Source organism: Podarcis filfolensis (assembly GCF_964270895.1).
Source record: "Podarcis filfolensis genome assembly, chromosome: 12".
NCBI lineage: Eukaryota > Metazoa > Chordata > Lepidosauria > Squamata > Lacertidae > Podarcis > Podarcis filfolensis.
Window position 1 is genome coordinate 30,820,510 of NC_139614.1, and position 16,428 is coordinate 30,836,937.

At 43.0% G+C, this 16,428-nt stretch overlaps 1 protein-coding gene across 11 annotated transcripts in view; it reads right to left on the minus strand.

Annotated features, from left to right (window-relative positions):
- DYNC1I1 (dynein cytoplasmic 1 intermediate chain 1) overlaps nt 1-16,428 on the minus strand; it is a 228,848-nt gene that overhangs the window by 148,097 nt on the left and 64,323 nt on the right. For all 11 annotated transcript variants that reach the window (XM_083578649.1, XM_083578648.1, XM_083578641.1 and 8 more), the window contains one exon: nt 14,469-14,584. In XM_083578649.1, the coding sequence (XP_083434775.1) occupies nt 14,469-14,584 (116 nt within the window). The remainder of the gene's footprint in view (nt 1-14,468; nt 14,585-16,428) is intronic.

The following is a 16,428-nucleotide window of genomic DNA, read 5'->3' on the forward strand; positions in this document are numbered from 1 at the left end:
GCCCTCAGAATGAAGTTGTTGTCTTTACATGTTATAAAACACCCTTGGTAACAATTAGAAACATGGCACATAAATCTCTAAATTGGTGTGGGGAATATCAGGCCTGGGGGATAGACTCGGCCCTCCATTTCCCTCTATCGGGCCCTCATGACTCTTCCCAGGCCACCATCTCCTCAGCCACACACACACACACACACACACACACACACACACACACCCCTACCCTAATACCACCCTCTGAGTGTTTTTGCCTGGCTAAAACATGTCCTTGAACCCTAATAATAATGCCTCTTGGTTGTCCAGATGGAGGGTGGAGAGGGGGCTGTGGGGATATGTGTGGAAGCTGTACAAAGGTCAAATGCATATTGATTGCTTCACCCATTTTTGGCTCTGGCTCCACCCACCACTAGCATGTGGACCCTGGGAGGTTAACTAGATGGGAATGTGGCCCTCGATCTGAAAAAAAGGTTTTCAACTCTGCTCTAAATACGTATAATTACTAAAGAAAATAGCTTCCAAAAATATTGTTGTTGTTTAGTCGTTTAGTCGTGTCCGACTCTTCGTGACCCCATGGACCAGAGGATGCCAGGCACTCCTGTCTTCCACTGTCTCCCGCAGTTTAGTCAGGCTCTAAATACGTATAATTACTAAAGAAAATAGCTTCCAAAAATATAGCTTAATAATTAATTAATTAATTAATAATTAATTGGCAGTTTTCAACTAAGTTTTAATCAGAGACTTACTGAAATCAATGGACATAACTTAGTTGTCTTTATTATTTCAGTGGGTCCACCCAAAGTAAAACTACCACCCCAATCTATGTAGAACGTACTTGCAGTGCAAAAACACAGCACCAATCTAATGGTCATTAAACTATAAAAGGAGGGCTCTTGCTCCTGTCAAAACACTCTCCTGATGAATCGGCAATGACCTGAATGAAGATTTTAACAACAAAAAGAGACAGACAAATGAGATAATCCCCTTGCCCTATCCGCCCACCATACTTTGATATAGCTAGCTACATAGATAGGTATCATACAGTGGTACCTCTGGTTACGTACTTAATTCGTTCTGGAGGTCCGTTCTTAACCTGAAACTGTTCTTAACCTGAAGCACCACTTTAGCTAATGGGGCCTCCTGCTGCCGCTGTGCCGCTGGAGCACGATTTCTGTTCTCATCCTGAAGCAAAGTTCTTGACCCGAGGTACTATTTCTGGGTTAGCGGAGTCTGTAACCTGAAGCGTATGTAACTTGAAGCGTATGTAACCCGAGGTACCACTGTATATGCATTCAATACTGTAATCCCTGTATGGGATAGGGAATTATTCCACACTAATGCAAACAACTACCAAAGCGTTCACAATCTCAGCAATCACCCGTTTTTTCAGACACAGCTGGAAGTTGGTGGGAAAGCATGAAGAAGGAACCAGAGGAAGCAGCAAGGCTGGAAATGGGCTCGTAATGCCAAGTCTCGCTAACTACCTCCTCTCGGCCCATCAGTCTTATTAATATAGTTCCATAAAATGGCTTTGTTTTACATGAGGAATGTGGCTGTGTATGTTTCTTTTTACACTGCAGTCCAGCTGAGAATTCACACCTTCCTTTAGCCAAAGCCAGCCTTCCACCTTTCACTGCTCTTGCCACGGGTCTTTCATTGGCTAATAAAACCCCGTGTAAATTAGGCTTGTGCCTACATTTCACCTTTGTTTGTTTCTTTTCATTAATTAGCCATTTCACACAATGCACTAAAAGGCGCAGTAACAAGCCTTCTGCTAACTAGTAACATCTCCTTTCTGGCTGTGTTTTCTTCCCTCTGCTGTTTAAAGCGAGGCATGCCATCGTCTTCGTCCAAGAGTTTTCTCTCGATTTTATTTTATTTATCTCTTAGTAAACAAACAAAGTTTTCATCAGAAGATCCCAGAGTGATGTGAATTAAAGTTTGAGTCATTTAAAATTAACCACAGGCATAAGAAAATAGAAAACAGAAGCAAAAAATTTGAAAAGCAGAAGAGAATCCTTCAAATCCCCTGCAATCTAAAATGCCCAAGTCAATAGAAAGGTATCAAAAAGCTTGCAATGCAGCTGGCAAGCAAACCTCCTTAGAGAAGAGGGGTCAGGGGGCCACCACAGAAAAGGCCCTTCCTTTGCACAGGGTGCTTCTACTAAAGAGGGTACTTGGAGCAGGGCCTTTTCAGATCTTAAGATATGCTGTGGGTATGGGAAGAGGTGCTTCTTCGTTCATTTTCTTTGTATGCTGCTTTTCCACACACACACACACACACACACACACACACACACACACAAAATCATGCCCATATCAGTTTACAACAAACACTACAAAAACAATGCATAATAACATAGTAAAAAGGTAAAGGGACTCCTGACCATTAGGGTACAGTCATGGCCGAGTCTGGGGTTGCGGCGCTCATCTCGCTTTATTGGCCAAGGGAGCCGGCGTACAGCTTCCAGGTCATGTGGCCAGCATGACTAAGCCGCTTCTGGCGAACCAGAGCAGCGCACAGAAACGCCGTTTACCTTCCCGCCAGAGCGGTACCTATTTATCTACTTGCACTTTGACGTGTTTTCGAACTGCTAGGTGGGCAGGAGCAGGGACCGAGCAACGGGAGCTCACCCCATCACGGGGATTCGAACCGCCAACCTTCTGATCAGCAAGCCCTAGGCTCTGTGGTTTAACCCACAGCGCCACCTGCGTCCCAATAACATAGTAACCATTTCATATTAACAAAGCAAAACAAAAACATAATAGCGTGGGGGGGAAACCCCACCCATATTTCAATACTATACATATAACAAGATTGCTTAAACAAAATGTAGCATCCAATAGCAAAAATAACAAGGGAGCTTCACAGTTTCATCTTAGTCCTAGGTTTTCTGAAAACTGCAAGAGGGGAGAGTGTGCTTGAGCTTGGGTCCTGCTTGCATATTTCCCAGAATCACCTGGTTGGCTGCTTCAAAAGCAGTATGCTGGACTAGATGGGCCATTGGCCTGATCTAGAAGGCTCATCTTACGTTCTCATGGTCTTACTTTGGTTTCCCCCAATAAAATTCCATATCCTCCACAATTCAAGCTCCAAACAGATTCGGACCCACAAAGTTCCAATCCAGAAGCCATATCAGAAACATGAAACTGCCATTCATGAAAATATTCATGAAAAAAATATTCATGAAAAGCCATTCATGAAAATATATGGTTTTGATTCTGGCAGCCGACAAGACAAGTGGTGGACTGGCGGCCCGCTTGCCCCAAAAGTAGCTGCTGTTGATAATATATTTAGCATACTGATTTGTGCTTTGCACTTAACCAAGATGTTAAAGAGACTCTTTATAAAATATTCCGCCAGTGTGATACAGATGGAAAACAACCTAAGGCTACTAGGAAGGAGGTTGAAACGTATCTCAAATAAAACACATCATTATGCATTAAAGAAACTTTCCTTCATCCAAAAAGAACGGCCAAGCAGCTGGAGCTGTACTCCAGGAACCACATAAAGTTTTAATTAAATTCATTAAAAATTCTTTGTCTCTCGGCGAGTTGCGGGGGTAGGGCAGATAGAACGACTTAACAATGGCCGAGGTACAATCCAGTTTGTCAAAACTAATAACAGCACAAACGCCTTTGGTTACATGGAGATGCCGGAGGGAGGGGGGAGTGCAGGAATTACTATGAGTATCATGTTTACTGCGCTGTAATACTTATATAAAAATTATTGCAAGATGTGGCCGGTCCCTGGGAAGAGACTGCCATTCAGCAGATTGATAAAAGCAGTTGCTAACGAAGAAGGCACGGTTTTTCAGCTGACATAACTGATCTGGGATGCAGAGAACAACACTGTTTCTCTTAAAGGGGAGGACACGGAAATAGATTGCTGTTGTGATTAATTTGTGTTCTACGGCAAAGATGCATCATGACCGAACCTTTTACAACTTTCTGCAAGGATGGCAGCTTATAAGCAGCGCTCTCTTTTTCTGGGGTACACAGGGGTACTTAGTACTGGCACCTTTTTCAAAAAATAAAGGTAAAAATTAAGCACTGCTTATAACTGTCAACTGGAATTGGGGCACCCATCTATTTTTAGGTTTTCTGATGACAGGTGGGAAACCGGTAGTCCTCCAGACATCAATGGACTCCAACACCCTTCAGCCCCAGATGGGAAGGCCAATGGCCAAGGGTGATGGGAGTCGTGGTCTATCAACACCTGGAGGTCCACAGGTTAGCTAATCCAGGTTTAGGGCAATCAAGAACCACGTAGGTAAAAACAGCCAGCAGTGTTGCTAAGGCCAAAAATTTGTACCATTTAAAAAAGAGCCATAAAACTCTGAAATGCACAAGTCTAGAATACACATGAGAACAGGCATTTTCAATGGTGGCTCCCTGTTTGGGGAATGTTTTCCAATAGGAAAAGCGTGGCTGACGCCATCGCTGTCTGTCTTTAGGTGCCAGGCAAAAGCTGTTTTTTAAATTACCCATGCTTATAGATTTTAATCAGCAGGTTAGTTAGACATGTTTGTGGCTTTCATTCGGGCTCATTTACGTGGGGTGCGTAGGCCTTGTTTCTTTTAAATATATCATCGGATGAGCATTTTACTTTTTTGTGCCCTGCTGTTTTTATGCATTTGTTATTCTGTTTTATTGTGTGCAAAAATTTAACTAATATTTTTAAATAATAATAGATATTATAAAAGTAAGTGTAACTGTGTGATTTCATGAAAAAGAAACATTACCAAAACACAGTTATTGTGTGTATATGTCTGTGTACACATACACAACCTGTTCTCATGTTTGCTGATTCAGAAGTAAAGCAGAAGAAAATTCCCACTGAGTTCAACATGACTTTACTGCCAAGTGAACACATAAACAATTATAGATTTAAACACGTGGGTGATTTCACTAGAAAGCTTTAACCACCTAAGAATGAGAGGAGAGAATCTTTGCACAGTGACTTTCATCTGTCAAAAACAATTGTGTAAATGACATGTACAAAGTAATAGGGTACTAATGGAATAGCCAGATTAAAGATTTATTAAACAGGACTTTTTTTTTTAGACTATCGCATTTAATATCTGATTTTTTTATTTAAAAATATCATTTTGTGTTTTTTCCATCTTATGCTGATATTAATTACATTATAGTAATGTCATATTGCAGTTATAAAATACAATTGGAAGGATGCTATTTATTTTCAGGTCCTTGTGGGGGGAAATGAATTACATAGTAAACACTTTAATGGTGAAGACAGAAAGCTGGCATTTCCTCAATACGATCAAGAATACGGCATATATAGGAGGGAGCCTCTACTATCATTTTGGGCAGGTGGCCTCTTCTGTTAATGAGCCAATTTGAGGAAACTATTAAGCCTCTGTGAAAAACTAGGGCTATTTCCCTAAGCCATTTTTGAGCTATAGAACTCATGCTACTGAGCTGTAGGACATAAGCCTTTTCAGCTGGCTCAGTTGCACATATTCATTTGCCCTAATGGTAACATTAAGTACATGAAGCGAGCTACAATGAGGCCCCAGAGACACATATTCTCTTACTCCTCATTCTAGCCCGGTTCACATCCTTAAAAATTCCAAGGAGCCCATGTAAAACGGGAGTTTAAGTGAAGAGCAGGAAGGCTGTTGTTGAGATTCAGAATTACAAATCGATCCAGAATATGAACTTGTCCATCTCTAATGCTTACCTCCATTACAATATAAGCACCATCTAGAAAGTTCATTGTCAGCTTGTACAGCAGTTTGAGCCAATGCATTTTCTTCATACTAGGTAGCTTGCGGAGTCTGGTCTGTACCATGGACATCTGCGAGAAAACACATCCCCCAAGTCCTTGTGCTGGGGATGCAGGTAGGGGCACACAACCACCAGATACAATGGAAGGAAGTATAGTACAGATTGAGGGACTTCTTGAGGATTGCAATGGTGTGGTCAGAGACAATTGGACATCAACATAGTCCCTACTCTTGAGAGTCCCATGGACTGAAAGAAGATCAAACCTATCCATTCTTAAGGAAATCAGCCCTGAGTGCTCACTGGAAGGACAGATCCTGAAGCTGAGGCTCCAGTACTTTGGCCACCTCATGAGAAGAGAAGACTCCCTGGAAAAGACCCTGATGTTGGGAAAGATGGAGGGCACAAGGAGAAGGGGACGACAGAGGACGAGATGGTTGGACAGTGTTCTCGAAGCTACAAACATGAGTTTGACCAAACTGCAGGAGGCAGTGGAAGACAGGAGTGCCTGGCATGCTCTGGTCCATGGGGTCACGAAGAGTCAGACACAACTAAACAACAAACAACAAAATAGTCCCTATCATTAAAAAGCAGTATGTGGAGAGACACTGTGGGAGTGAGGGCAAGGGAAACTTTGTCCGCGTCTGGTGAAAATGTAAAGCAAAGGATTTCTGGTGTTAACTGTGGTTACAGAGCAAGAATATATTTTATTCTATGAGTATGATAACCTATTGGATCCTTTGGTTCCCCCCCCCATTGAGCTATATTTTTCTATTGAGCTATATTTTTATCTTGTAATCTGCTCTGAGATCTTCAGAGATCTTCAGATGAAGAGTGGTATATAAATTACAGAGATAATAAAATATCCCATAAGACCAAGGCATCAAACCCAAGGTTTATATTATATTTTTATATTATGACACTCAGTAGGCTAATATATGTGAGAGACTGGGAAAACATCCAAAAGTGAAATAAAATGGATCTTGTAAGGAAATGATGGGAACAACCTAACAGGCCAGAAAGCTCCGGACTCCTTGTCCTAGTCTTGGACTGTTTAGGATGGAAGCACGACTTCTGGTTTAGCTAGTCTCGCCTTTCCTGTCACCTTGATACACACATGTTATCCCCACCCTTAGGGTACTACATTGGCTGCCAATTAGCTACCAGCCACATTTAAACTCTTGTTACTTACATCAGAAGCCCGAAATAAGCCTGCACCAGGTTTTCTTGCCCATATACAGATGTGTAAGACGTCTTAGATCATCTGGGGAGATTATACTTGTGGCACTGCAGAATATCAGTGGCATCCGACAGAATATCACAAAGCCGTTCCCCCAAACAGGCATTTTCCACCATTGTCCCTGTACTCTGGAATGCCCATCCTGCTACAATATGTGAAGCATCACCCACCAGTTTTCTGATATCTTCTAAATATTGGGGGGGGGGGGTTCCAGGCTTTCCCTGACCTGTAAGACTTGGACCATATACTATTGTTTTGGTTCCATCTCTGCTCTTATTATACTGCTTTATTGTTTTTACATTGCATTTTTGCATACCACTAAGAGATCTTTAAATATTAAGTGGTCTATGAATAATTCTAAATAAATTTTTTAAAATGAAAAAAAAAAAAGGATTTACATTTTCAAGAAATCTTCCTGCAGCTATTGCATGCATGCGGCCCGTCAGAGAAGCACCTACCATGTTCTCATTCATATCGTGTTAAAGGAATAGTTTGACATGTGAGCTGCTGATGGCTCAGACATGCTGGGCGCTTTCTCGGCAAAGAAAGAAAAATGCTTTCCCTTCCCCAGCTGGGGTTCTATTTGCATACAGGTGTCATGAGGCTCCCTCTCCGAATAACGCAGCACAATGCTGGTTTCAGATGTCAGGATGCGAGGATGAGGGCAAAGGCACAGCAGAAATGGCTTGCAGCTAGTTATGAGACCCGGAGGTCAAGGCCATTAACTCGCGTTTGGGGCCAATTGTCACCAGGTGTCCCAGAAGCTCATTTGGTTTAATGCTTTGAACTGGGATGCCAGACTTAACGATCAGATTGATAACCACCCTGTGGGGAGGCCGAATCTACTCCCTAGGATATAATGACAGAGCTCTCTGGTGTGTGTGGAGGGAGGGGAGAAGGGTTCGCCATACCGCCCCCCCCCCCGCCCCCGTCCTTAGCAGAAAGCAAAGCAAAAGACTCAGCAGCAGCAGCAAGGAGTGGAAGAAAAATAGAATCCTAGAATTGTAGAGCTGGAAAGGGCCTCTGACGATCATCTAGTCCAGCCCCCAGCAATGCAGGAATCTCAATTAAAGCTCTTGGAGGGTCCACAATTGGCCACATGCCAGGCTGTGTCCACCTGCAGGAAGATTAAATCAAACCTCCAGCCACACAGAATAATCTCAAGAATGCCGTCAAGCCTGTCAGGAGTAAGCATGGACCAATAGTACCAACTAGTATGGGGAAACAGCCTTACTAGAAAAATTAACCAATACAGTGGTGCCTCATGTTACATACGCTTCAGGTTACATACACTTCAGGTTACAGACTCCGCTAACCCAGAAATAGTGCTTCAGGTTAAGAACTTTGCTTCAGGATGAGAACAGAAATCGTGCTCCAGCAGCATGGCGGCAGCAGGAGCCCCTTTAAATAAAGTGGTGCTTCATGTTAAGAACAGTTTCAGGTTAAATACGGACCTCTGGAATGAATTACAGTAAGTACTTAACCCGAGGTACCACTGTAAACTGAAAGTGACACGGGGACAAATAGAAGAAGACAGCTTCACGCCGGTATGGCTCCCCTTTATCACATACACAGCCCAACAAGACAATGACAAAAATCCACCAACAGCATACAAATCAATATGGCTAACCTGATCAAAAACACCCACCCACCGCACTCACACGTGAAAACAAAGACCACCACAGCCAACCACAAATGAACAACCACACCCTAGGCCAACCCCAACCTCTCTCACCACCAAAGAAACACAGGTGAACAGCAAAGAACCTGCAGAAGCAACGCTGACACCAAACCCTACATATAGCAAATAAAATAGAAACATTGCCATCCGACCCCACCCCTACCCATCTTCCCCCCCTCCACCTCTTTCCCCCTATTCTTCCCAATGTCTCAACAAATGAAACTGATTTGTAAAAATGTTACATGGGAAAAAAATATACGAGAGAGAGAGAGACATTAAAAAAAAGTGCCGTCCAGCAGGTAGGCATCTCGGAATGCGTTTTAGAGAACAAGATGCTGTCATGCCCGCTTCCTTGCGTGAGGCTTATTTGGGTTCCTTTTGCTTGACAGCAGCATTCTTTTCCTCATCCAACAAATATGTTGTTGCACGTTTATGGGAGTGACTCTCCGTGCTGAATTTTGGACCTTTTTATGAGACAATGCTTGTTGACTGATACTCCAAACAGCTGAAATTTATACATATTGAGGCAGCTAATGCATCAGTAACTACAGTATCCCTGTCATTCTGATCAATTCAGTTAATGGAGTTATAACCAATTCCTAGTGCACACTTCACGCTATAAGAAGTAGCTATTTAATGGGGGAGAGTTTCGCACAAATATTAAGAAATCTTAGGTTTGTTATTCTAAAAGTGACTGGATTGAAATGTAACTTTGAACAGAAGAAGGAAATGAATAGCAGGACACAGAATAATGAACCACAAAAGTATTTCTATATAGGAGCGTTATTACATGGCAGCTATCAAGGTGACCAAATTTAAAGAAAGATAAGGTTCACCACAACTCTGCTAATTAGTTGATAGAGTATTGGATCTGGATGAGGGAAACCTGAATTCAAATCTCTGTCTGTAGGCAAAGCTCACTAGATCACTCCCTCTCAGCATAGCCTCACAAGATTGTTGTAAGAATAAGTCCTCTGAGGCGGGTGTGAGTTGATTTAGGGAAGGGTTGCAACTCAGTGTCAGTATCTGCTTTGCATTGTATCCAGGTTCAGTCCCCAAGATGTCCAGGTACAGCTGTGAGAAACGCCTGTCTGAAACACGACAGAAAGGCCGCCAGTCAGTGTAGACATTACTAAGTCAAATGGGCGAGTGGTCCGACTCAGTGCAAGTTTTCTATGTTTGTTTCACTGCAAAACTTACTAAGAAATCTTATAATAAACAAATAATAGAGGAAGGCTGTGATACATTTTTAAAATTAACACCCCCTTGTTTTAAAAATGTATATCCTGCCTAATTTCGAAAGAAACTGTTACACCCAAACATTACACAATATTAAAATACCTCGCAATCGCCTTTCCTGGCTCCAGTCATAAGAACAGAACATTAAGGTGCAAAGCCTAAGCCAACATCATTTCCAAAACAACCATTAAAATGGAAACATAAGAAATAAACATGGCGGGGGGACTAGATCAGACAGACGCCTTTCTAGAAAGCCCTGGTGACGGAAGCCTGGCGCAGGGTGGGAAGGTCTGACAAAACAGATAAATAATTGTTATCAGAGCAAGGCAACTGTTATGTACTGAGTTGAATAGGATCCAAACTGCAGCAGTCTGATTGGTCCTAGAACAATAGGATTCAGAATGCAGCAGTCTGATTGGTCCTAGAACAATGCAGCAGTATGATTGGTTGGCAGGAACCACCCAATCATGCTCCAGATAGAAGTGAATCCACAACCTGATTGGCTTACAGTAGAATTCCGGAATTAGCCAATCATGTGCAGCCCATTGTGTAAATAATGTATATAAAGCAGATACCTTGAGGGGACTTTCATTCATTCCTCCTCACCACTATGAGCTGAATAAAGAGCATGAAATCACTTTGCGACTCTGAGTATATTTCAGCAACATAAGAGGAGGCCAGCTGAATCGCCCTAAGGATCCACATTGACCAGCATCCTTTCTGCCCCCAAAGTGGTCTTCAGAAGCACAATGCCTTTGGATGTGCATTAAAGCTGTGCTGCAGGGCTGGGGAACCTGTGGGCTCCCACATATTGTTTGACTCCAACTCCCATCATCCCTGACCACTGGGCCAAGCTGCCTGGGGCTGATGGGAGCTGGAGTCCAACAACACCGGGAGGGCCACAGCTTTCCCTTCCTCTGCTATACTGCCAAAATTATCATGGATAAAGCTGTCCACCTCTATGAAGTTGTCCCATTCCCTTTCAAGAATAGCTTAATAAATCTCGTTCTATCAGAGAGAATGCATGCATTGTAACAACAAAAGCTTATGTCTTAATAAATGTATTTGTCTTTTAAAATACCACAAGATTCTTTTTAGAGCTCGAGTTCTCTCTCTCTTCTTCTGGAACAACAGATCTAACAGAGCTGCCCTTCAAGAAATCATTACCAGGCAAGAGGAAGGCATGGCCCACTCCTCACCCATGTGAGCTACAGGTTAAGTGAATGGCTATATTCTTCTCATGCATCTGCTCCTTTTGCCATTAAAATTGCTCCCCGCCCTTAAATAATTGGGACAATGCCGTGCTTCCATATTCAGAACTGCTCCCGTCTTCATGCCTAGTCAGTTTCCTCTGATCGTTTCCTCCGCCACAATGTCAGTTTTTACATACACCACTAGAGGGTACTCTTTGTAAGTTTCTGGAGTAAAGAATAAAACAAACTCCTCCCAAAAAAATCCATGTTTCGAAAGAGAAGCATATGCTTGTGCCATCTCTGAAGGCAAATTCTGCCGTTTCACACCCAGTCTTGCACTTGGGTTTTAGATTACAGTGGTACCTCGGGTTAAGAACGTAATACGTTCTGGAGGGCCGTTCTTAACCTGAAACTGTTCTTAACCTGAGGTACCACTTTAGCTAATGAGGCCTCCCGCTGCTGCCACGCGATTTCTGTTCTCATCCTGAAGCAAAGTTCTTAACCTGAGGCACTATTTCTGGGTTAGTGGAGTCTGTAACCTGAAGCGTCTGTAATCCGAGGTACCACTGTACTTCCGCAACAAACAGATTTACGTCGTTATTTTATTACATCAATATATACTTTAAGGAGACAGTGCTTTGGCACCTCTGCCAGGCAGCGAGATCAAATGTTAAGCAGTACGCTAGCTTATTGGAGGGCTGAGCTAGATGTAACATTGGCTATCCACGAGATCTCCTATCTTTCTCAGTTAAGGGGGGGGAGGAAGAGAGTGCTTTGGGAGCAGTCCTATGCGGCTGGAAGTGAAGAGATTCATCCTTTCAGCAATGTCAGTTTATTGACCTGAATCTCCCCTCACTCACACCCACCCCATCCCCCAAGCTGCTGCTTGCCCTCAAAAGAAAAACATTCAGGCACCAACAGTTTGTCTTATGGCAGGAAGAGGGAGCCACTAGCCCTCCAGATATTGTTAGACTCCAATTCATCCTCCCCAGGGAACATGGCCCATGGTCAGGAATGATGGGGGGCAGTACTATAACTCCTTGATGGACCAAGCATCTTTTGACAAAATGAGATGGCTTCTGTTTTTATTGTTCTTATGTATTCTGTGTTTTTTATATTGTAATTTTGTGTTGTGACCTATGGGTAAAGGGCGGTACACAAATTTAATAAATGCAACAACAACAACAACAACAACAGGAGTTTTAGTCCAACAACATCTGGGGGGCCCCAGATGCCCCATTCCTGCTCCAAATATTTACTTTTGCTTTGCTAACCCATTATGGTAATTACCTTGAACGGCAGATAAAATAAAGGCAACTTCAGAAGGCACATCAATTCAGTAATTATATGAGTGCTCTAAATGATTTGCTCAGCCTTCCCTGAAGTATTGCCCTCCAGATGTTGTGGGACTTTAACTCTCCCAGCCAGCAGGGCCAATGGGAACACAGAAAGATGCTGTGCTGAGTCAGGTCATTGGTCCATCTCATACAGTACTGGGAAGGTCTTGGAGACTTGCAACAGGGTGCCATGATCCACAAGGACAAGTGTTCCTATGTGTTATGGTGTGTGGATGATGATTTACTAGTGAGAGAGAGGAGCCTTTTCAGAAGTATCCTTGTTATAATCTCAATGTGACCTCTGTGTCTCAGGCATTTTGAATGAACAGTGAGGTCAAGAGGCATATCTACAGCATCTCAAATTGTACACCGAGCCAAAAATGACATGTAATTTCTTCCCCTCAAATAAAGGAAGTTGCAGGTTTTCCAACAAAAAATACATTATTCTGTGGAAGGAAGTAGGATGCTGAATAGACCAAAAAAAGAAAGTGGAGGAAAATGATATGTCTTCTTGATGACTCAACTACTTGTTTAGAAGCTGCCAGCCAGCCTCCACACCTCCAGCGTATACAGAATAATGAAACAAGACAGATTTTCTAAGCTATGTCTCCCTTTTAGTTTGGAAGCCACCAGGAAACTGCTGAAAATAAAGAGCTTACTTGCACTGCAGATCTGTTTTTTATTTTATTATTATTTATTGAACGTATATCCTGCCTTCTCTCGAGCCCAGGGCAGCAAACACACAGCATTTCAAAAGAGAAACAAAGCAAAAGCTTTCTAAAATGGTCAAGACACTCTTAAAAACAAATAAAATTAAAATATCCAAAAGCAGTTGCAGTTTTCTCTCCATCTAATTAAAAGATTTTGGATCTTTTCGTAAAACCCTATTCAAGTCTTCAGAAGCAAGCAGTATTTGGAGGGATGACGTGAGGGAGGAGAATGAGGCTAAGGTCACTTGTCCCTTATTCCCACACTGCCACTGCTGCAGCCTATGAGATCCACTCCTCAGTGCTGTGTATAGGTTGAGGCTACCAAACGGGCATAAGTAGGATGAAATCCTGGGCACTCAAGGCTTCTTCATGCTCACAGGGCTTGTGTGTGCATGTGGAAGGCTGCCCCGCTGAAGATCCACCTTCCAACCACTGACAGGATCGGGAAGGGAGCAGAGTGGGGGGATATGCCAGAGTATGCTCACACTCTCACACAATTATCTCCATGTGCTTTTGAACATCTGAACAGCATTAGAGTGCTGAGTTAACCCGGAGGTTTAAGTTGCAATCCCATGCACACTGACCTGACTCAACTGATCATGCGGACCGGCTACCGCTAAAATCTCAACAAATCCAGTGTAATGTACAAACACGTGTTGCTATTGGAATGAAAAAATGATTTCCTTGAAGACAAAACCAAGACTACAGCCAGACGCAATTCCTAAGTCATATAGGTTGCTGCTACAATTATTTTATGAATAATATAGTTATATATTTTTGTTGTCAACGTGAACTAACTCCATCTGAAGCACAATCAGTAGGACGTCAATGATGTTACCGTGTCTGCCACTAATAAACCTTCCACTCTCCCTTTCCAGAGAGGTTAAATGTAACATAGAGTAAAACAACATAAAATAATCACATTTACTGGGCTAGTCCACAGGCCACATCCAAAGAAAACAATGAATAAAATGCTTTAAAAACTCCACACAGGAGCATACATGAGATAAAACAAAACTAAATAGTAAAAATGGAGGAGATACATGTCAGAAAGAACTGATAGCCTCCCAGCTCAGGAACTCCACCACGGTTGACTGAAACAGCTTCCAAGTAACTTGTCCTGAGGCTGGAAGCTTTTATTGCAAAAGAGACCACCCTCCAAATCACATACCAATTACTTCTTTGTAACAGAAAGCTTGATATGTCTTTCACTTTCTAATACCTTTATGGTGTGCGACATTAAAGTGATCACTGATCAAAGTGAGCTTTTTCTCTTCACTCCAAACCTCTCAAATTCCACAGAAGAAATGGTAGCTGCTTTACCTTCAGATCGATGAGTAGACAAAGGCGTCTGCGTCTCCTTGGAATAGGACACCACTTCCCGAGGCAAGAAGTCCACCTGGGTGATCTTTGACACGCCCAGTTTGTGTAGGCGGCGGCTAGAACAAGCAAACCAAAAGGCTGGGTTAGGTACTGTAGTGTGCAGTCAAAAGCGCTACAGTGCTCAGTCATGAACACAAGCAGCAGCCTTATAGTGGGGTCAGACCATTAGTCCTTCTAGCTCAGCATTGTCAATGCTGAGAAGAAGTAGCTCTCCAATGTTTCAGGCACTGTACTTCCCAGCAGAGGCGGATTTAGGGGAGCGCAACCAGTTCAGCAGCACTGGGCGCCAAGCATCGGAGACACTGCAGAGGATGTCACAACTATTATTTAGAATGGAGGATGAGAAGTGGAGAGGGGGCAGCTTTTGGCGTCGCACAGGGCGCTGTGAAATTTGAGACCCCAAGGTCCGCCACTGTTTCCAGCCCTACCTGGAGATGCTGGGGACTGAACCCAGAAGCTTTTGCATGCCAGGCCTTTGCTCCACCACCGAGCTAAGTCCCTTCCACAGTTCCCACAGGATGTGGGGGTTTTTCCCTTAGCAGCTTAACTTTGCTTTCTCTCGCGGGGGTTGACACTGATGCTGCAAGCTAGAAAAGTGCTGTTTCTACTTCGTTTTGCTTTAAATCGATCTTTCAGCAAAAAATAAAAAATAAAAATGACCTGGCAGTATAGCAGCCACCATTGCTAGTGCTGCAACTAGTCTGTTTTTGAGAAAGGATTTCATAAACACCCCAAATGACTCTTCACAGCTCTGAATTTGCCACTGTGCATTAACGCAATGCACACACCAAAGCATCAACCGCAGTCTGTTTGCAGGATGCGCGAAGGGCGTCATCCAACCTTGCCAGAATCTTTTGCTGCTGGATTCTAAGAGCTGAACCAGACAAGACACCATTCATGCAACCGGGCATGCGGGGGAAGTGCTGTAAACTTGGTGGTGGAGCACATGATCTGCATGCATAAGGCCCCAGGTTGAAACCCCAGCATCTCCAGTTATGGCTGAGATTGCCTGATGCATGAAACCCTAGAGAGGTGCTGCCAGTTAGTGTAGGCAATAGTGAGCTAGATAGACCAGTGTTCTGACTCAGTACAAGGCAGCTTCCTGTGCAAATTACTTCTAAAAAAAAAATAATCACAGTGTCAGGGCCCCCGTGCCTTCCCCTTACTTCCTCCCCACCCCCCCAAAAAATGCTAATTGTGTGAACAGCATTATGCTTGGTTTGTCCTTAATAATCAAAAGATAAAAACAGAAGTTGCTTGACATTCTTAGGATAACACTGGTAATGGTACTGCAGTCCTGTCCTCAAGATGGACAGGATATTTGTTGCACTACTTCTCATATCGTGAGCCTATACATTATTGTGTGGAAGCAAATATCCCTGTATAAAATGGGGCTTGTTCCCAAAGTAGGTGTGCACTGGGCTGCAGTCATATTCTGCTCCTCGCCCAGCTCTAATCCAATAAAAAAAATATTTTATGTATGTAACCAATACCTATCCAAAGATAGTTTTAAGGTTATTTGTAATACAACCCGAACATAATCTCAGAGTGGGGAAGCTCTGGTTCAAATCCCAGCTCAGATTGGGAGCAGATTGGGTGACTTTGGGGACAGTCACCTCTGCTCAACAGAATCACCCTCGCAGAGCTGAGCCCTCTGGAGGAAGTTCAGTGCAAAAATATTACATCAATGTATTATATCATGGTACTGAAGAAGCCAACATTATGTAAATTGTATTAGCTAATTTATTGGCTGCAACTTTCAAAGCGTTAATGGGCTAAAAGGAAATAGAAATATGATTGATGTGATATTAATAAAATACTCTGAACAATGAACAAGTAGGGGAAATCTGTGGCCTGCTGGTGATGCTAAAGACATACATGTTGATAGTACACACCTACA